The following is a 22,848-nucleotide window of genomic DNA, read 5'->3' on the forward strand; positions in this document are numbered from 1 at the left end:
ATGTACAGATGCCTGGACACTATTTAAATAGACATTTTTGTAATGACCTATAACTAGGGCTTATTTTTGGAGTAGGGCTTATATTTCGAGCAGCCTCAAAAACAGGAAAAATCATGCTACGGCTTATTTTCAGGGAAGGTATTATTTTCAGAGAAAGAGGGTATCTGCTTCATTAAAAAAAAATCCCCAAAAAATGGGGACCGCAAACCATTAGGGTGGAAAAATCAACAATGGTGGCTTATGGCTATGTTTAGCATACACTGTGTGCAGAATTATTAGGCAAATGAGTATTTTGATCACATGATACTTTTTATACATGTTGTCCTACTCCTAGCTGTATAGGCTGAGAGCCAACTACCAATAAGTAAATCAAGTGATGTGCATCTCTGTAATGAGGAGGGGTGTGGTGTAATGACATCAACACCCTATATAAAGTGTGCTTAATTATTAGACAACTTCCTTTCCTTTGGCAAAATGGGTCAGAAGAGAGATTTGACGAGCTCTGAAAAGTTAAAAATTGTGAGATGTCTTGCAGAGGGATGCAGCAGTCTTAAAATTGCCAAACTTTTGAAGCATGATCACCGAACAATCAAGCGTTTCATGGCAAATAGCCAACAAGGTCGCAAGAAGCGTGTTGGGCACAAAAGGCGCAAAATAACTGCTCATGAATTGAGGAAAATCAAGCGTGAAGCTGCCAAGATGCCATTTGCCACCAGTTTGGTTATATTTCAGAGCTGCAACATTACTGGAGTATCAAAAAGCACAAGGTGTGCCATACTCCGGGACATGGCCAAGGTAAGGAAGGCTGAAAAAAGACCAACTTTGAACAAGAAATATAAGAAAAAACGTCAAGACTGGGCCAAGAAATATCTTAAAACTGATTTTTCAAAAGTTTTATGGACTGATGAAATGCGAGTGACTTTTGATGGGCCAGATGCAGGGGCCAGAGGCTGGATCAGTAAAGGGCAGAGAGCTCCACTCCGACTCAGACGCCAGCAAGGTGGAGGTGGGGTAATGGTATGGGCTGGTATCATCAAAGATGAACTTGTTGGACCTTTTCGGGTTGAGGATGGAGTGAAGCTCAACTCCCAGACCTATTGCTAGTTTCTGGAAAACAACTTCTTCAAGCAGTGGTACAGGAAGAAGTTGGTATCCTTCAAGAAAAACATTATTTTCATGCAGGACAATGCTCCATCACATGCATCCAACTACTCCACAGCGTGGCTGGCCAGTAAAGGTCTAAAAGAGGAAAAAATAATGACATGGCCCCCTTGTTCACCTGATCTGAACCCCATAGAGAACCTGTGGTCCCTCATAAAATGTGAGATCTACAGGGAGGGAAAACAGTACACCTATCGGAACAGTGTCTGGGATGCTGTGGTGGCTACTACACGCAATGTTGATCGTAAACAGATCAAGCAACTGACAGAATCTATGGATGGTAGGCTGTTGAGTGTCATCATAAAGAAAGGTGGCTATATTGATCACTAATTTTTTGGGGTTTTGTTTTTGCATGTCAGAAATGTTTATTTCTAAATTTTGTGCAGTTTTATCGGTTTAGCTGGTGAAAATAAACAAGTGAGATGGGAATATATTTGGTTTTTATTAAGTTGCCTAATAATTCTGCACGGTAATAGTTACCTGCACAAACTGATATTCTCCTAAGATAGCCAAATCTAAAAAAAAAACCTCTCCAACTTCCAAAAATATTAAGCTTTGATATTTATGAGTCTTTTGGGTTGATTGAGAACATAGTTGTTGAGCAATAATAAAAAAAAGTCCTTTAACCCCTTCACGACCTTTGACGGATCTATCCGTCATGGAGCGTGTGAGGTTAAGCCCCACCCCCTGCCGCCGGCAAGATGCGGCGATCCGCACACATATCAACTGTTTTTAACAGCTGACATGTGTGCCTACATGTTCCGAGTGGAATCACATTCCACCCGGAACATTTAACCCCTTACATCTCACTGCCAAAATCTGGCAGTGAGATGTATATGCGCGCGGCCATGATTTTTACTTACCGCCGCCCCCACCGGAAGTCACGTGCGCGATCACGTGACTTTCGGTGGTTGCCATGGTAGCACAGGGTCATGTGATGACGCCTGTAGCTAACATGACTCACTTCCTCTCAATGCCGGAATACGGAAGGCATTGAAAATAAAGCACCGTATCTGCAGTTCTCAGCTCTGTAGCTGAGATCTGCAGATAGTGCAGAGCGATCGGATTGCTGATCGCTATAGCCCCCTAGGTGGACTAGTAAAATAAAAAAAAAAGTAAAAAAAAAGTTTGAAAAAATAAAAAAAAACAAAAACCTAAAAGTTCAAATCACCCCCCTTTCACCCCATTGAAAATTAAAGGGTTAAAAAAATAAAAAATATACACATATTTGGTATTGCCGCGTTCAGAATTGCCCGATCTATCAAAATGTAAAATCAATTAATCTGATCAGTAAACGGCGTAGCGGCAAAAAAATTCCAAACGCCAAAATTACGTTTTTTGGTCACCGCAAGTTTTGCGCAAAATGCAATAACAGGCGATCAAAACGTAACATCTGCGCAAAAATGGTACCATTAAAAACATAAGCTCGAGACACAAAAAATAAGCCGTCACTGAGCCATAATTCCCAAAAAATGAGAACGCTACGGGTTTCAGAAAATGGCGTAAAACGTGCGCCACCTTTATTGGACAAACTTGTGATTTCTTTTTAACCCCTTAGATACAAGTAAATCTATACATGTTTGGTGTCTACAAACTCGCACCGACTTCAGGCATCATACCCACACATCAGTTTTACCATATAGTGAACACCGTGAATAAAACATCCCAAAAACTATTGTGCCATCACACTTTTTTTTGCAGTTTTTTCACGCTTGGATTTTTTTTGCTGTTTTCCAGTACACTATATGGTAAAACTTATGGTTGCATTTAAAAGTACAACTCGTCCCGCAAAAAACAAGCCCTCATATGGCAAGATTGACGGAAAAATAAAAAAGTTACGGCTCTCGGAAGAAGGGAAGCAAAAAACAAAAACGCAAAAACGGAAAGTGCCCGGGGGCTGAAGGGGTTAAAATACAACTTGCCTAATAATTCTGTGCACAGTGTATATCCCGAAAACATCTCCATCACATCTCCAGAATATGGAGTAAAAACAACATAAACTTCAATAACTATAGTAAGATAAGACAAAGTACAACATTTGCCCTAAACCACACATGACACCAAGGTAGACATATCAAGAATACGACTAATGAAGAACTGGGCGCATTAGGGAACACAGAGGGCTTCTTTTTATTCTAACTAAAGAGAAAGCTAGGAAAAATGCAACATCTTTCATTTATTGGACATATTATGAAAAAATGCAATTTCTTCAACAATATAATACTCTTTCAAAAATAAAAGTTATAACAGGAAAGATATGAATTGAAGGAAGGATGAATGGACAAAGGTACTGATGCATTCATGATAAAAACTTGGTGCCATGGTCATAGACCCAGAGAGAAAAGACTGAGTTGAGTTTCAGAAGGAATCAGTTTCACAATTTATATATTTTTTTCTTAACAGTAAAGAATAATCTTTTGTGCTAGACAAGGAGATGTGCCAAGACAATATGGGTATGAATTGAATATAAAGTGAAGAAATGTGACTGTGAACGAGACTAAAAGCCCTATGGGTCCTCTGAATAACTCCATTCTTTATACTCTTCATGCACAATATTCTGCAGCAATTGTACAACAATATGGATGTTACCAATGCTGCATTAATAAAATGTCTAAAGAAGAACGGGCGCCTGCTGATGTTATCTAGAAATTGAAATTACTGGGAAATTCACTGTCAGAATGTGTAGTGATTATGCCTGATGATACAAAACAATGCAAGCATACGACAATTGTAACCAAATGTACGGCTTCTCTTGTGTACCGGCAGAATAATAATCAACCCATAATTTAGAGGCGCCCATAACAGGTAGATAGCTGTTGGTCAACCCCATTATACACATGTGCACTCAGTTTGACCAAGCAAGCATGTGGTTTTAATTGGGAGTGGGGACTAAAGGCCGCTTTACACGCTGCGATATCGCTAACGTGTGTGCCCGCCCCCGTCGGTTGTGCGTCACGGGCAAATCGCTGCCCATGGCGCACAACATCGCCAGAAACAGTCACACTACTTACCTGCCTAGCGACGCCGCTGTGACAGGCGAACCGCCTCCTTTCTAAGGGGGTGGTTCGTTCGGCGTCACAGCGACGTCTCTAAGCGACCGCCCAATAGAAGTGGAGGAGCGGAGATGAGCGGCTGTAACATCCCGCCCACCTCCTTCCTTCCTCCTTTCCGGTGGACACAGGTAAGGAGATGTTCGTCGCTCCTGCGGTGTCACACATAGCAATGTGTGCTGCCGCAGGAACGACGAAAAACATCGTACCCGCAGCAGCAACAATAATTGGGAATAGGGGAGCATGTCAACGATTCACGATTTGGCATGATTTTGTGACCTTTTCCAATCGCTCGTAGGTTTCACACGCAACGACATCGCTAAAGAGGCCGGATGTGCGTCACGAATTCTGTGACCCCCCAACGACATTGATTTAGCGATGTCGCTGCGTGTAAAGCGGCCTTTAGCCGCTGCCAGTACAGACAATCCTGGTGTCGACTTACCCTCCTTGAGAGCAAAAAGGTCCAGCATTAAAGTTTAAAGGGGTTTTCCCAATAAAAAAGTTCATTTTAATCAATAGATCTTGGAATAATAATAATTTCCACAATTGGATGTGTTTAAAAAAATGTTTCTGTGCTGAGATAATATTAAGGCCCTGTCACACACATAGATAAATCTGTGGCAGATCTGTGGCAGATCTGTGGCAGATCTGTGGCAGATCTGTGGTAGATCTGTGGTAGATCTGTGGTTAAAGTGAAATTGTGAACAATCAGTGCCAGGTTTGTGGCTGTGTACAAATGGAACAATATGTCCATGATTTCACTGCAACCACAGATCTGCCAAAGATTTATCTCTGTGTGTGACAGGGCCTTTATATATGTGTCCCTGATATGTACTGTGTAATGGCTGTGTCTGACCGTACAGGGACATGGTCTCATCGTATCACATCTTCTGGGCAGGGAAGGACGCAATAGAATATACAGACAGGACAGCATGGGGTCACAAATAATTCTTTGTTTGAGGTAACACAGTACCAAAACCTTTTCTTTGAGGTACAACATTATTTTTTCCAACTTCATGGACATTGTCCTTTGATGAGCTGTATCACTACTATCCGTGGGCCACCTTATTGAGCCTTGGGTCTGTTCCTCCTGCACTGTGGGTTTGCAGGACTAGCTGGCTATAATGGGGTTATTACCCCACAGTGTTGGATTGTTAGGAGTATTTTATTCCCTGCCGAGCTACTGCATCCATATGTCAGTTTTCTCACATGTACATTTTCTTTCAGATTATAGCTCCATATTCTGCATAGTTTGTATTCAATTAGAATGTCATGTATACCCCTTCATGCATTGTCATCCGGGCATTGATTCTTAGAATTCATACACTTTATACTGCATAGGAATGTGATATATATATATACCACATTTTTCGGACTATAATACGCACTTTTTTCCCCCAAAATTTTGGGCGAAAGTGGGGGGCTGCGTCTTATAGTCCGATGGCTGCGGTGTGGTGGTGGTGGAGCGGGTGAAGGCGGGTGCGGTGGTGGTGGAGCAGGTCATCAGAGGCAGGAGCAGGCTGTAGCAACGCTACCCTGACCATGTGGGCCCACTCATTTGATATGCACGCCCATCATCATGATGGGCGGGGGATGCGCGCATACTAAAGAGCGGGCCAGCGTGATCACCCCAGGTAACTACAGCCTGGAGTGATCATGTGTTGCTGTATTCACTGCCCCCCCGTGCACCATCATCAACGCGGGGGACAGTGAATAATTATACTCACCTGTCACCGTTTCCTGCAGCATCGCGGTGTCCTCCTGTCTGCTGGCTCGCTGATGCGTGTGGAGAGCGGTGAGCACAACGATGACGTAACTGCTTTACACACGGCTCCACACAGGTCAGCTGGCACAGACAGGAAGCGAGCAATGCTGCGTGGAGTGAGGAGAGGTGAGTATACAGCAGGAGTCCTCCACCTGTTACCGCAAATCCGGCCGCGGCTGAAGTGACCACGAGATCCGCGGTGACTTCAGTCAGGTGATGTGCTGTGACAGCTGGAGTTACTGCTGATCCCGGCGGCTCACTTCACTTGCGGCCTGACCCTCACAGAGAGTGGTCGTGTTCTATAGCTGCTCTCTGTGAATGTCAGATGTAGCAGAGCTGGATGCATCGTGGGACATCGTGTGGATTACATCGGAGCTGGGTGTTTTAGGGGTTAATAAAGTGGTGAAAGAGGGTGTTTTTTTGTCTTTTATTTCAAATAAAGGATTTTTATGTGATTGTGTTTATTTACTTTCACTACAGTTTAGTGATGAGGGGGTGTCTCATAGATGCCTGCCATCACTAAGCTAGGACTTAGTGGCAGCTATGGGCTGCTGCCATTAACTCCTTATTACCCCGATTGCCACCGCATCAGGCAAACGGGATGAACTGGGAAAAGTCCCAGGACTGTCGCATCTAATGGATGCGGCAATTCTGGGCGGCTGCTGGCTGATATTTTTAGGCTTGGGGGGCTCCCAATATTGTGAGTCTCCCCAGCCTGAGAATACCAGCACCCAGCTGTGAGATTTATCTTTGCTGGTTATCAAAATTGGGGGAACCACGGGCTGTTTTGTTTTTTTGTTTTTTTTTTTTAAATTACCTTCATACAGTGTCAGCAGTAGATCCTCGCACCATAACAGTGTGTCATGGCCAAATTTTTTCTTAAAAATGTTATTTTCCTATTTTCCTCCTCTAAAACCAGGGTGCGTCTTATGGTCCGGTGCATCTTATAGTCCGAAAAATACGTCATATATATTCTGTCCTGCATATATGTCTATTTTCTTGCATATCCTTCTGCATATTGTTATTTGGGTACTGGCTTTCAGAACTATTTTTGTTTGCTGATTTAGTCAGGGCATATTTTGCTCTTTTAGGTGGCTCCTTTGTATATTACAGATGGATTGCTAACGGCTATTTTTGGCTATTGAGTCTCATTTATCTATAGGGGGTTCTCCTCGCTCTTGTGTGGCTATGTGTTACATTTTACTTGTTTTCAATACTTGTTTTTTGGACTGAATAAAGTTTTTTTGCTATCTCCACATTTATTGGTGTGCCCCTTTCTCTTATGCTCAGTGTCTTTCCCTTGCTTTTTACAGTTTTATATTCCACTGCATTGGGAGCACCCAGCGTTTACATGCTCATGGTATTGTGGTGGTGCGCTCCATTCTTGTTCTTAAGCGGGCTTTGCACACTACGACATCGCAGGTGCGATGTCGGTGGGGTCAAATCGAAAGTGACGCACATCCGGCGTCGCAGGCGATATCGTAGTGTGCAAATCCTTTTTGATACGATTAATGAGCGCAAAAGCGTCGTTATCGTATGATCGGTGTAGGGTCCGACGTTTCCATAATGCCGGTGCAGCGACAGGTACGATGTAGTTCCTCGTTCCTGCGGCAGCACACATCGCTGTGTGTGAAGCCGCAGGAGCGAGGAACATCTCCTACCTGCGTCCTGGCTGCAATGCGGAAGGAAGAAGGTGGGCGGGATGTTTACATCCTGCTCATCTCCGCCCCTCAGCTGCTATTGGCCGCCTGCCGTGTGACGTCGCTGTGACGCTGCACAACCCGCCCCCTTAGGAAGTAGGCGGATCTCCGGCTAGAGCGACGTCGCAGGACAGGTGAGTGCATGTGAAGCTGGCGTAGCGATAATGTTCGCTACGGCAGCAATCACAAGATATCGCTGCGACGGGGGCGGGGACTATTGTGCTCGACATCGCAGCATCGGCTTGTGATGTCGCAGCGTGCAAAGTACCCCTTAGTCTTCCCCTTATTTAAGAATGTGGAGCACTGTGCTAACCCCCTCCCATCCGCCTTCAAATTTACAACCATCAACAACAAAAACTAGATGTATAATGTACAGTAAATGGAATATACATTAAGGGGAAAAAGTAAAGAAAGGTGGTCAGGAGAAATGGATAGAGCTTCATGTCATACCTGGGTCCAGGTGATATTTAAGGTACGTAGTCTAGAAGAAAGTTTCTCCCTGTCTTGAGCACTGAGTCTTTTCATAGCTAAGATATCTGGTGTTGTGCGGTTCAGCCACTCGGCTCTGTCACTCTGGATTTCCAGCTCATTACTCACTGCCTGAAGGGGGAGCAAGAGAGCTTCAGTTATGGATTTCTACAATATTTTGGAAACGACTTGATGAACATAATTAGACACACTTAGCTAAAGCAAAGCCAAGAATATTTCTATTAAGAAAGAGCTGATTAGATATTTTTCCACATTATTTCCACATACACATTGGCAGAAATAACACTCACGTCAATCACTACAGGCTGCTATGCAAACAAACATTGACTTTAGCAATCAGAAAGCTTCATTAAATCATCTAGTGTATATCTAGTCTCAACAATTACGGCTGCAAAGGAGGAATAGTTTCTTTACTTGCTCAGGTAGCTACATATAAAGCTGTAGCACTACTTGCGTTGGGATTGAACTAACATTTAATACATATTTAGGGGAGGTGACAGGCACAAAGTGTCATGTCAGGCCATTCAAAACAATTTACATTAGCCTAGTCTGCGTTCTAGATGACCTGCAAGGGTACTTGAGCACACCAGGCACAGGCGTCATCGTCTTGCTGGAGAGACCAGAGGGCCTAAGTGCTGTTCAATGATGAAAGTCTATTCACACTGAGCAGAAATAATGGCCGCCAACGAAGAAGAAGATGTCAAGGAGAGCACTATGAATCAGCCACTGTTATCACCAGAGAAGCCTTTGGTGGTGGTGTTACAGTGTGGGCTGGTGTGTCTAATCAATACAGAACTGCCCTACACTTTGTGAATGATACACTGACATTACTACTTGAATAACATCATTAATCCAGTGATTGTGCATCTGTATGAACAACACAGGCCCAATTTAATCTTCATGAACGACAATGCTCCATATCATCAAGGTCGCATCAATAGGGAACGGCTACTGGAGACTGGGATACCTCAAATGGAGTGGCCTGCACTTTCTCCAGATCTGAATCCAATAGAACATCGTGTAGAGGCTCGTAACTCTGTACCCCAGAACCTCATTGACCTGAGGACCGCCCTTCAAGAAGAGTGGGATGCCATGCCTCAACAGACAATAAGATTTGTGAACAGCAGGAGGCATCGTTGGCAAGGTAGGATTGATGCTCAAGGCCACATGACAAGTTATTGAGACACTCACATTTTTTTGGGGGGTATACCCACCACTGTTGGCTTTTTTTTTCAATAAATTGCTTGTGATGAAGAAATCACAATTGTATGTTTATACCTAAATGCCCTACTTTCATGATAAAACGTTGCGTTTTCCCCAGATTTCATATATATATATATATATATATATATTTATATATATATATATATATTTGTTTATATATATATATATATATATATATATATATATATACATATACATATACATATACATACACACACACCGACTACATCACAAGAGTGAATACACACCTCACATTTTTGTAAATATTTTATTGTATCTTTTCATGGGACAACACTGAAGATCTGACACTTTGATACAATGTAAAGTAGTCAGTGTACAGCTTGTAAAACAGTGTAAATTTGGTGTGCCCGCTACATAACTCAACATACAGTAACTAATGTCTAAACCGCTGGTAACAGAAGTGACTACACCCCTAAGTGAAAATGGCCAAATTGTGCCCAAAGTGTCAATATTTTGTGTGGCCACCATTATTTTCATGCAATGCCTTATCGTTCTTGGGCATGGAGTTCATTAAAGCTTCACAGGAGCTACTGGACCCTCTTCCATTCTCCAAGACAACATCATGGAGCTGGTGGAGGTTAGAGACCTTGAGCACTGCCACCGTCTATTTGATGATGCCCCAAAGATGCTCAATAGTATTTAGAGACACGCTTGGTCAGTCCAGCACCTTTACCCTCAGTTTCTTTAGCAAGGCAGTGGTCATCTTGGAGGAGTGTGTTACGTCACCGCCGGAGTCTGCTCCAGCGACTTCTGCTCCGATCACCAGGCGACGCCGTGTTCCTGCCGTGGATGGTGCTGCTGATGGGAGAGGAGTCGATGCCAGCAGCACCGGGGGGCGCAGGCTCCGATCATCCACTGGGCTGGGTTATCTTGGGATTTGCAGTACAACTGGCTGACTGTGGGTGGCGTGTGTCTTCCACCTGAAGTTGCCAGCATTCAGCTACAGCCAATGGGAAGACACCACACCCTTCTTATTCCCCCTCCTGTCACATGACCACTGCCAGAGATAGTTGTGATTTTCCTGGCTCCTGTTACGTCCTATTCTGTTGGTGATTCCTGTGTGTTGACTTCTGCGTGTTTTCTGACTACCCTCCTGCCTACTGTTTCTGTACCTCGCTGCCCGATCCGGATTTGACCTCTGCTACGTTTGCTGACTACGTCATTGCCTGCCGATTCTGTAGGAAGCAGCGGAATCCTTTATTTTTCACTGCGCATGCTCATTTTTTTTTTTAAATCACAGAAACTTTATTTTGTCTCTTGGTGGCCGAATGTTCAGCTGAGCGCCCGGCAGCCAGCTTTTGAGAGCGATCAGGTGAGCGCCCGGCCGCCGGCTATTGAGAGCGATCAGCTGAGCGCCCGGCAGCCGGGTGATTAGCTGATCGTTCACAATAGTCTGCTGCCGGTAAGACTAAAGAATAAAAAAAAAAAAGAAAAGCTTTCCGTTGTTTTGTACGATCCGTTGCATCCGTTGTGCCATTATATGCAACGCATCCGTTACATCCATCACACAAGACAATGCAACGGATGCCGTTCAACGCAAGTGTGAAACTAGCCTTACCTTGATTTCATGAAGCCTTTCCTCATTATCAAGAGCTGGATTCACTCGCAACACATTTGTGGCCTGATCCAGCCAAACCGTGAACTCATCCAGTTTCCTCTTGTATTCAGTTAAAGCTGGACTTTCTTCTTTTAATCTAATAAAGCAAAGGGTAAAAAAAGAAGTTTTCATGCACATGGCCATGATACAGCAATAAAAGGCTACATTGTACCCCTGTCTGCCTTCAATTTCACACAGAGACTAGTGATGGACGGACCCAGACTGTAAAAGTCCCGATCCGCGTGGGTAACCAAGTACCAGTGTACCGAACCTGGGTTCTCAGGGAACTCTAGGTAATTATACGGATCGAGCCACCCGGGTAATTAAACAAAAATGAAAGAAAAAAAGAAAGAAAATAAGAATAAAGCAAGCGCATTATACTTACCTGTCTGCATGCGGCTGTAACACTACTTCTGGGGCCGTTCATTAACTTCATGCATATGCAGTGCTTTCCCCACCCACCTGCAGCCCTGGTGTTTGTGATTGGTTGCAGTAAGACCGTGCCCCCACCCTGTGTGACAGTATTTCTGACTCCTTTCAATCAGAGGTGCTGTGTGTGTGCCTATCATGGTATAAAAATAAATTAAAAAATTGTCATCGGGTCCCCCCATATAATGATACCCAGCACAAATAAATTATATGGCTACAGGCAGAAAACCGCACCGATTCGGCATCGAAACTATTTTTGTGTGTTTTTTACCAAGAGATACAGATTTGGTGCTGAAATTTATACACCATATTCCTCCACCAAATGTGCATCTCCTGCCAAAAAATTGCATCACTCTAGCATCAAAACCACATCGTGCATTGATGCGATTTTTTGCCAGGGGCCAGAAGATATTTCTAGGGTGGGGGTGCTAATAAACATGGGCCTACCCAACCTGAGAATACCAGCCACCAGCTGTTGGCTTTATCATGGCTGTGTATCAAAATTGGGAAGGACAGCAAACCATTTTTTTTTTTATTATTTATTTAAATAATTAAAAAAAAAAAAAAAAAAAGCTGCATATCATCCCTCCTATTTTGATACACAGACAAGGTAAGTGCACGGCTGGGGGCTGCAGCCTGTAGATGTAGGCTTTATCTGTGCTGAGTATTTATCATGTAGCCAGGATTTTAAGCAAAAGTCAAGTCAGAAAGACACAAGTTGTGTGTTCTCTGAAGAATCTCTTGTGGTCGCCTGAAGAATGGTCGGGGCATTTCTTTTAAACACTTTGTGGCTTTGGAAAATTGAAGTGGTTAAAAGAAGTTCCAAAGACTAAATTTATGTACCGGTATTTATTTTTACATTGCTGTGCATATGTTATTTCTTTTTATGCAATTATTTGGCACTTTCCTGAAAAAGATGCCGTATGCACATAGTCTAAAGGGGGCTTTACACGCTACGATATCGTTAATGTTTGGTCACCGGGGTCAAGTTGTTAGTGACGCACATCCGGCGTCATTAACGATATCGCAGCGTGTAATACTTACCAGCGACCTTAGGCGACCTCAAAAATGGTGAAAATCGTTCACCATGGAGAGGTCGTCCCAAAGTCAAAAATCGGTAAGGGTTGTTTAGCGTTGTGGTTCATCGCTCATGCGGCAGCACACATCGCTATGTGTGACACCGCATGAGCGAGGAACGTCTCCTTACCTGCCGTCGGCCCCAATGAGGAAGGAAGGAGGTGGGCGGGATGTTACGTCCTGCTCATCTCCGCCCCTCTGCTTTGATTGGCCGGCCGCTTAGTGACGTTGCGGTGACGTCGCTGTGATGCCGAATGTCCCTCCCCCTTGACGGAGGGATTGTTCGGCAGTCACAGCGACGCCGCCGACCAGGTAAGTATGTGTGACGCTGCGTAGCGATAATGTTTGCTACGGCAGCGATCACAAACAATCGCATGCGCGACGGGGGCGGGTACTTACACGGTCGCTATCGCTAGAAATTGCTAGCAATATCGCTACTGTGTAAAGCCCCCTTTAGTGTCAATTGTGGATCTCATAACAACAGTTAGGCTAAGTTAACATGTCCTGTAATCATCCCTCAGAGATCCATCAGAGATTGTGCACACACACAACTTCTTTGTCCATTGTTAAATAACGCATGTCTGCCGGATCCGTTTTTAGCTTTAACATGGGAGTCTATGGACAACGGATCCGTTAACAGATTTCTATTTAGCCAGCCGTTGTAAATGATCCATTGTTTTCTTACCGGATCTGTTTCAAATGGAAGATAAATTGAATCCGTTAATGGATCCGTCCTTAATAGACTTCAATGTTAAAAAAACTGATCAGGCAGATATCAGTTTGCCAACGAAGCTCTGCAAGATCCATTGTAACGGATGATTATAGGATACACAAGCAGTTCAGGGTGCATATTGCTAATCCCTACCTAACCGTCCCTTTATCTAGTAGCATAGATAAGAAGGGAATTTTGTTACTTACCGTAAATTCCTTTTCTTCTAGCTCTTATTGGGAGACCCAGACGATTGGGGTATAGCTACTGCCCTCTGGAGGCCACACAAAGCACTACATCAAAAGTGCAAGGCCCCTCCCCCTCTGGCTATACCCCCCCCGTGGTATCACGGGTTCTCCAGTTTTAGTGCCAAAGCAAGAAGGAGGAAGCCAATAACTGGTTTAAACAAATTAACTCCGAATAACATCGGAGAACTGAAAAACCGTTCAACATGAACAACATGTGTACCCGCAAACAACAAAAAAACATCCCGAAGGACAACAGGGCGGGTGCTGGGTCTCCCAATAAGAGCTAGAAGAAAAGGAATTTACGGTAAGTAACAAAATTCCCTTCTTCTTCAGCGCTCTATTGGGAGACCCAGACGATTGGGACGTCCAAAAGCTGTCCCTGGGTGGGTAAAGAAATACCTCATGTTAGAGCTGCAAAACAGCCCTCCCCTACGGGGGTGTCACTGCCGCCTGCAGGACTCTTCTACCTAAGCTGGCATCCGCCGAAGCATAGGTATGCACCTGATAATGCTTGGTGAAAGTGTGCAGACTGGACCAGGTAGCTGCCTGGCACACCTGTTGAGCCGAAGCCTGGTGACGTAATGCCCAGGACGCACCCACGGCTCTGGTTGAGTGGGCTTTTAGCCCTGAAGGAACCGGAAGCCCCGCAGAACGGTAGGCCTCTAGAATTGGTTCTTTGATCCATCGAGCCAGGGTGGCTTTAGAAGCCTGCAACCCCTTGCGCGGACCAGCGACAAGGACAAAAAGTGCATCGGCACGGCGCATGGGCGCCGTGCGGGAAATGTAGATTCTGAGTGCTCTCACCAAATCTAGCAAACGTAAATCATTCTCATACCGGTGAACCGGATGAGTGCAAAAAGACGGTAAGGAGATATCCTGATTAAGATGAAACGAGGATACGACCTTAGGGAGAAACTCCGGAATGGGGCGCAGCACTACCTTGTCCTGGTGAAACACCAGGAAGGGAGCCTTGGATGACAGAGCTGCCAGCTCAGACACTCGCCGAAGCGATGTGATCGCAACGAGAAACGCCACCTTCTGTGACAGGCGAGAAAAAGAAACTTCCTTCAGAGTCTCGAAAGGCGGCTTCTGGAGAGCAACTAGAACCCTGTTCAGATCCCATGGATCTAACGGCCGCTTGTACGGGGGTACGATATGACAAACCCCCTGCGGGAACGTGCACACCTTAGAAAGACGTGCTAGCCGCTTCTGAAAAAACACGGATAGTGCTGAGACTTGCCCTTTGAGGGAGTCGAGCGACGAGCCCTTTTCTGACTCCTATTGTAGGAAGGAAAGAAAAGTAGGCAATGCAAATGGCCAGGGAGACACTCCCTGAGTAGAGCACCAGAATAAGAAAATCTTCCACGTTCTGTGGTATATCTTAGCAGACGTGGGCTTCCTAGCCAGTCTCATGGTGGCAACGACCCCTTGGGATAATCCTGAAGACGCTAGGATCCAGGACACAAAAGCCACCCAGTCAGGTTCAGGGCCGCAGAATTCCGATGGAGAAAACGGCCCTTGGGACAGTAAGTCTGGTCGGTCTGGTAGTGACCACGGTCGGCCGACCGTGAGATGCCACAGATCCGGGTACCACGATCTCCTCGGCCAGTCTGGTGCGACGAGTATGACGCGGCTGCAATCGGATCTGATTTTTGCGCAGTACTCTGGGCAAGAGTGCCAGAGGTGGAAACACATATGTGAGCCGGAACTGCGACCAATCTTGCACTAAGGCGTCTGCCGCCAGAGCTCTGTGATCGCGCGATCGTGCCATAAATGCCGGGACCTTGTTGGTGTGCCGAGACGCCATTAGGTCGACGTCCGGCACCCCCCAGCGGCAACAGATTTCCTGAAACACGTCCGAGTGAAGGGACCATTCCCCCGCGTCCATACCCTGGCGACTGAGGAAGTCTGCTTCCCAGTTTTCTACGCCCGGGATGTGAACTGCGGATATGGTGGATGCTGTGTCCTCCACCCACATGAGGATTCGCCGGACTTCCTGGAAGGCTTGCTGACTGCGCGCCCCTTCTTGGTGGTTGATGTATGCCACCGCTGTGGAGATGTCCGACTGGATTCGGATCTGCTCTCTTTCTAGCCACTTCTGGAAGGTTAATAGGGTAAAATACCCTGCCCCGATTTGAACATCGATCTGAAGGGTGGACTCCTGCTGAGTCCACGTCCCCTGAGCCATGTGGCGGAGACAAACTGCTCCCCACCCTGACAGACTCGTATCTGTCGTGACCAGTGCCCAGGATGGGAGCTATGGCCACTATAGCAGAGAGTCCTCGGCCGTCTGGGAAAGGGAGACTTCCCTGTCCAGGGAGGTTGACTGCCCGTCCCATTGGCGGAGAATGTCCCATTGCCGTTGGCGCAGATGAAACTGCGCAAAGAGAACTGCCTCGATGGCTGCCACCATCTTCCTTAGGAAGTGCATGAGGCGCCTTAAGGGGTGCGACTGGCCTTGAAGGAGAGACTGCACCTCTGTCTGCAGTGAACGCTGCTTGTTCAGCGGAAGCTTCACTATTGCTGATAGAGTATGAAACTCCATGCCGAGATACGTTAGTGATTGAGTCGGAGACAGATTTGACCTTGCCAAATTGATGATCCACCCGAAAGTCTGGAGAGTCTCCAGCGTAACATTCAGGCTGCGTTGGCATGCCTCGAGGGAGGGTGCTTTGACGAGTAGATCGTCCAAGTATGGAATCACCGGGTGTCCCTGAAAGTGCAAGACTGCTACCACTGCTGCCATGACCTTGGTGAACACCCGTGGGGCTGTCGCCAGACTGAATGGCAGAGCTACGAACTGAAGATGTTCGTCTCCTATCACAAAACGTAGAAAACGTTGGTGCTCCGTAGCAATTGGCACGTGGAGATAGGCATCTTTGATGTCTGTTGAGGCAAGGAAGTCTCCTCGAGACATTGAGGTAATGACGGATCGGAGGCATCCCATCCGGAACCGCCTGGAGTTCGCATGCTCGTTGAGCAGTGTCAGGACCAGAACGGGACGGAAGGAACCGTCCTTTTTTGGAGCCACAAAGAGATTGGAGTACAAACCCTCGCCCTCGTTCCTGAGGGGGGACAGGGATCACCACTCCTTCTGCTCTTAGAGCATCCACCGCCTGCAGCAGGGAAATGGAGTCGGAGGACGAGATTAGAACACTGTCCTGTGCACGTGAGCACAATGTTCGCCACCCACCGGTCTGTGACCTGTGGCAGCTAAATGTCGCCAAAGGCGGGGGGTTCTGCCATCAACCGCGGATGCGGAGAGAGAGAGAGAACTGAGAGTCCTGAGGAGACCGCCTTGTAGCGGTTCCTCCGACTGCCTTCCTTGGGCGTGATTGAGCCCGGCCGGAATCTGAGCCCGTCTGAGGTTTAGTAGCCCTTTTGCCCGAGGACAATTGGGACCTACCGGAGCTTGGGAAGGACCGAAACCTCGACTGTACTTTTAGGACAGTATTAACAGGGTAAGTCGCAGTGCAGACATTGCGGGTTACGGACGCCTCTGCGGTACAGATGTCCCTGTGCTCAAGGCCAGCTGCGCAAGAACAGCTGAAAAGGTTAGGTTGCCTATACGGCTGTGGATGCCGGAGCAACCGACACGCCGATAGCTTCCTAGACAGATTTCAACCAGAGTCCATCTGTCTGTGACTGGCGTCTTTAAGTGAAGCCCCATCTCCAGTGCAACTATGTCTCTAGACGCAAGCCTGGAGATTGGAGAATCCACCTTTGAACCCTGGGTCCAGCACTGACCGCGTCAGGGGAAAAGGGATAACGTGTATCCTAAAAACGTTTGTAGAAGACGCTTATCTGGTAAGCGTGGTGTTCCTGGACTGCTTCTCTGAAGTCAGCGTGGCCAGAAAAATACTCAGCATCTGTGTGAGATACTGAAAAGGGACTTCTCCTGTTCGTCTCCTATCTCCACTGGGGGAGCTGAGGGAGAAAGATCCAACCTTCCATTGATGGACGGTATAGGATCATTCCGTATGGCGTTACCACCCGGTGTATCCGGATCGATAGCTATGTCAGTATCAAAGCCCTGAAGAGCTGCCTTTTGGTCAAGTAGATTGCCCATGGCCTGTCTGGACTGCAAGTCTCTATATTATGACTACTCCGTCCCTGTCCATGGACAGGGTTGACAGGTGGTTTCTTTGGCCACAACTAGTAGAGACCCAGGCAGACGAAGTGCTAGAGACCCCGGCACGTGCTACGGGGGAACATGCACACAATGGGACGGTGTCATGAACAGCATCCCATGTAGTAAAAACAGCACTGAAAATCTGTGTTGCTGTTTTGCCGCTGCCGACTAGCTATCTAGAAGTATATAGCCAAGATTGGTGACCGTACATTGCAATGTATAGCATACAGGCATAAAGTACAAATGACCACTGCAGCACAAGCAATACAAGCAGCATAGAAGCCTGTGCCCTGGCACCCCTACTCTTATGCTGCTGTATACTAGTCATCTAGGGGAATATAGCCAAGAGTGACCCTACAGTGCAATGTATAGCATACAAGCACAAGTACAAATGAACACTGCAGCACATGCAATACAAGCAGCATAGAAGCCTGTGCCCTGGCACCCCAGCTCTTCTGCTGCTGTAGACAAGTCATCTAGGGGAATATAGCCCAGAAGAGTGACCATACAGTGCAATGTATAGCATACAAGCACAAGTACAAATGCACACTGCAGCCCATGCAATACAAGCAGCATAGAAAAAAACCTGTGCCCCAGCACCCTTGGTTTTCTGCTGCTGTAGTCTAGCCATTCCAGGAGAATATAGCTAAGACTAGCGACTGTACAGTGCAATGTATAACACATAAACACAAATGAACACCTCAGTCGTGCAATACAAGCAGCCTAGAAAGCCTGTGCCTTAGCACACCTGCTTTCCTGCTGCTAATGTGTCGCTCCCCAAGCGGGCATATAGCGACCTGTGCAGTTAAAAACAACACATGTACACACTGCAGTTATATGTGGTCAGCACTATGTGTGCCGCTTACCGCCCGCCTATAAGCGGGTGTATGATCGCCACCGTCCTGCCTGGTTGCTGAAAATCCGAGCTCGGACTTCAGTAATGGCTGCCGGCTTCTTCCCCAGCTCATGTGAGGAGGGGCGGGCCGTGGGCGTGCCCCCAAGGCAGAGCGGGAATCCGGCGCCCGACAGTGTGCAGTGAGAGGGCTGGAGCATGTAAAAAAGGCTCCAGCCCTCGGCGCTGCTGATTGCTCAGCGCCTGTCCCCTTCCCTGAGTGACAGGGAGGGGGCGGGAACGAAGCGGCACTAGGCCGCAGAAGCCGGGGACTGGATTTATAAGCGCCGCCGCCGTAAAAGCGCGGTCGGCGCCCAGTCCCCGGCGAACTACAAGTCCCAGCCGCGCCGCCGCTCCCGGAGCGTCCGGCGCGGTAGTTCCCAAAACACAAAGTCACTCAGCAAAGCTGCAGTGACTGTAACCCATTACTGTCCCCGGCGCACTAGCACACCCAGCAAGTCTGGAGTGTGCTGTGCCTGTGTGTACGGGGACACAGAGTACCTGTAATGGTGCAGGGCCATGTCCCTGAACGGTACTCCAGCTCCGTATCCAGCAGGTTCAAATGGGTCTGTGGATGGAGCCCGGCGTCAGAGCTTTGAGGCCGGCAGGATCCCACTTCCACAGAGCCCCTCAGGGGGATGTGGAACGAAAGCAGCATGTGGGCTCCAGCCTCCGTACCAGCAATAGGTACCTCAACCTTACAACACCATCCAGGGGTGAGAAGGGAGCATGCTGGGGACACTATATGTGTCCTCTTTTCTTCCATCCGAAATAGTCAGCAGCTACTGCTGACTAAAATCTGTGGAGCTATGCGTGGATGTCTGACCTCCTTCGCACACAAAGCTAAAACTAGAGAACCCGTGATACCACGGGGGGGGGTATAGCCAGAGGGGGAGGGGCCTTGCACTTTTGATGTAGTGCTTTGTGTGGCCTCCAGAGGGCAGTAGCTATACCCCAATCGTCTGGGTCTCCCAATAGAGCGCTGAAGAAAGAGATCTTTAGAAAAAGTATTTCCAAAGATCTTTTATAATATGCTAATAAGGTCATGGACTAGTTCCAAGGGCGATAGTTCCCCTAGCTAATCGGCCCCCTTAGCATATAAGCACACTCTGTGGGCATGCTGACATGCTAATAAATGCGCAGCATCAGAGGCATGGTCAATTTCACCTCTCTTTGCTGCCACCGCCCCCGACTCTGGATTTTGGCTCAGTGCGCATGATCAGAAGTCCCGGACTTCCAGTCATGTGTACTATGAAGCTGGGTGTGCATACAAGTCCCGGCTTCAAACTAGTGTAGTGTGCATGACCGGAAGTCCAAGGACGTTCTGATTGTGCGCACTGTAACGAAAACAAGTGGTGACAGCAGAGGTGAGAGTGACCTTGCATCTGACGCTGCGCATTCATTAGCATGTTAGCACGCCAACAGGGAAGTGCTAACATGCTAAGGGGGCCAACTAGCCAAGGGAAGTAACACCCTTGGGACTAGTCCCAGGTCTCATTAGCATATAATGAAGAATCTTTAGAAATACTTTTTAAAAAAAGATCTCTTTATCTATGCTACTAGATACAGGGACAGTTAGGCAAGGATTAGCAATATGCACCCAGAACTGCTCATGACTCTGGCTGCATATTGCACCTGACGGGTTCACGTTAACAAAATATATTAGGAACTGAAAAAAAGGCCGGTTACATCATTTTTTTTCTCACAAGTTAGAAACACTCAGTATTTTTTTCAGTCTGCTGGATCCACTCATTGTCCATGTGTCAGTTTCTACATCTTATTGCATCTGTTTTTCTCGCATGAAGATTAAACTCTTTCCTTCTCTTTCTCACAGATGGCATCCATGTGTTACCTGTTTTATTTTACACAATGCCAATGATTTGTAATTGCATATTTGATCCACAACATGGATCAAAGTAGAACATGTCTCAGTTTCCTTTTTGCAGACAGTCCGGACACATGAAAAGACACATTGATTTTAATGGGTCTGTGATCTATCCATACAAGCAAAGGCTAGCACAGATACCAAAAAAAGGTGAGTAAGGCTAAGTTCACATTTCCGTTGTTTTGTATCAGTCACATGTGTCACTTGACGCATGTGACTGATGCGCTGTTCAACGCTGTACAACGGATGACAAAGAACAGAATTCTTTGTCGGATTCCGTTGTGTGCGGGGGGCGGAGTTCGGGGGGGGGAGCCGAGCGGGGCCGTGGCACTGAGGACGTCAGTGCCGCAGGGACTGCAGGACAGGTGAGTGTGTGTGTGAGTGTGTGAGTGTGTGAGAGTGTGTGAGTGTGTGTGTGTGTGTGTGTATACACATGCTGAATGCGGGAGGGGGCGGAGCCGAGCGGGGGGCGAGGCCAGGCGCTGAGGATGTCAGTGGCAGTGCCGCGGTCTGCATGGCTGGGGACAGGTGAGTGTATGTGTGAGTGTGTGTGTGTGTGTGTGTGTGTGCGTGCACATGCGGAGTGCGGGAGGGGGCGGAGCCGAGCAGGGGGCGGGGCCAGACGAGGGTGTCAGTGGCAGTGCTTGTCTGCATGGCTGGGGACAGGTGTGTGTGTGTGTGTGTGTACACACATGTGCGGAGTGCGGGAGGGGGCGGGGCCGAGCGGGGAAGTGTCGGCCTCCCTGCACACGTAACCAGACTAATTATCGGGTAGCAAAGCACCCGATGTTTACCTTGGTTACCCGATATTTACCTTGGTTACGGGCCTACACCGCTTAGCGCTGGCTCCTTGCACCGTAACCAGGGTAAATATCGGGTAACCAACCAAAGCTGGTGACGTGTGCAGGGAGCCAGAGAGGATGCGCAGTGAAATCCGACGGATCGCGCTGCTCAAAAAATGTTACATGCTGCGTTCCTCCCGCCCGGCGGTCAGTCGTTCCACAACTGATCAGTCGGGCGGAGGGTGCAACGCAGCATCATCAGTCACAATCCGCTGCTCATACAAGTCTATGGGAGCAACGGAATCCGCTAAACGGATTCCGTTGTTTACAAGAGCAGCGGATTGTGACTGATACATTTTAGCGGAAATGTGAACTTAGCCTTAAACTGGCCTCAAGCTAAGTTCACACTACAATCATAATTTCTATTTATAATATAAGACATAAAAATGTGCCAGAGCCATCACACATCCCATACAGATTTTTGGCAGTTGCATGTTATGCTATCCTTGCTGTCAAAACTAACACCCCCCTGAATACAGACCTGCTTATCAGCAAAATTTACAGAAGTGACAAAATTAGCGCTATATAAATAAAAAATATATATATATTATTATTATTATTATTATTATTATTATTATTATTATAAGACATAAACTACTTAAAAAATAAGAAGCTAAAAAAATAAAAGAGTGGTTGGCCCAGGTTTATTAAACCGTGAGAAAGTAATATAACAACTAAAAGGGACTCTGTCAGCAGGTTTATGCTATGTAATCTGAATACAGCATGCTGCAATAGTTAAAACAGAGACTTCAGGCCTTCCTGTCTTATCTTACAGTCTTTACCTTTATACCTTCAGTTAGGGTACCTTCACACTTAGCGATGCAGCAGCGATCCGACCAGCGATCTGACCTGGTCAGGATCGCTGCTGCATCGCTACATGGTCGCTGGTGAGCTGTCAAACAGGCAGATCTCACCAGCGACCAGTGAACAGCCCCCAGCCAGCAGCGACGTGCAAGCGACGCTGCGCTTGCACGGAGCCGCCGTCTGGAAGCTGCGGAGACTGGTAACTAAGGTAAACATCGGGTATGGTTACCCGATGTTTACATTAGTTACCAGTGTGAGCAGGGAGCAGGGAGCCGCGCACACTGAGCGCTGGATCCTTGCTCTCCTAGCTACAGTACACATCGGGTTAATTAACCCGATGTGTAATGCAGCTACATGTGCAGAGAGCAGGGAGCCGCGCACACTGAGCGCTGGCTCCTTGCTCTCCTAGCTGCTGTACACATCGGGTTAATTAACCCGATGTGTACAGCAGCTACATGTGCAGAGAGCCGGAGCCGGCAGCACAGGCAGCGTGAGAGCTGCAGAGGCTGGTAACTAAGGTAAATATCGGGTAACCACCTTGGTTACCCGATGTTTATCTTGGATACAGCTTACCTCAGCTGTCAGACGCCGGCTCCTGCTCCCTGCTCGCTTCATTTGTCGCTCTCTTGCTGTCACACACAGCGATCTGTGTGTCACAGCAGGAGAGCGGCTTTGAAGAAAACGAACCAGGGCTGTGTGTAACGAGCAGCGATCTCGCAGCAGGGGCCAGATCGCTGCTCAGTGTCACACACAGCGAGATCGCTAATGAGGTCACTGCTGCGTCACAAAAAGCGTGACTCAGCAGCGATCTCGGCAGCGATCT

The 22,848-nt window shown here is 47.1% G+C and overlaps 1 protein-coding gene across 7 annotated transcripts in view; it reads right to left on the bottom strand.

Annotated features, from left to right (window-relative positions):
- Positions 1 to 22,848, bottom strand: part of UTRN (utrophin) — a 1,025,654-nt gene that overhangs the window by 583,488 nt on the left and 419,318 nt on the right. For all 7 annotated transcript variants that reach the window (XM_075339520.1, XM_075339517.1, XM_075339516.1 and 4 more), the window contains 2 exons: positions 10,969 to 11,104; positions 8,127 to 8,276 (listed from right to left, as the gene is read on the bottom strand). In XM_075339520.1, coding sequence (XP_075195635.1) covers positions 8,127 to 8,276; positions 10,969 to 11,104 — 286 coding nt within the window. The remainder of the gene's footprint in view (positions 1 to 8,126; positions 8,277 to 10,968; positions 11,105 to 22,848) is intronic.

The sequence above is a fragment of the Anomaloglossus baeobatrachus genome, chromosome 3, assembly GCF_048569485.1.
Source record: "Anomaloglossus baeobatrachus isolate aAnoBae1 chromosome 3, aAnoBae1.hap1, whole genome shotgun sequence".
Classification (NCBI taxonomy): Eukaryota; Metazoa; Chordata; class Amphibia; order Anura; family Aromobatidae; genus Anomaloglossus; species Anomaloglossus baeobatrachus.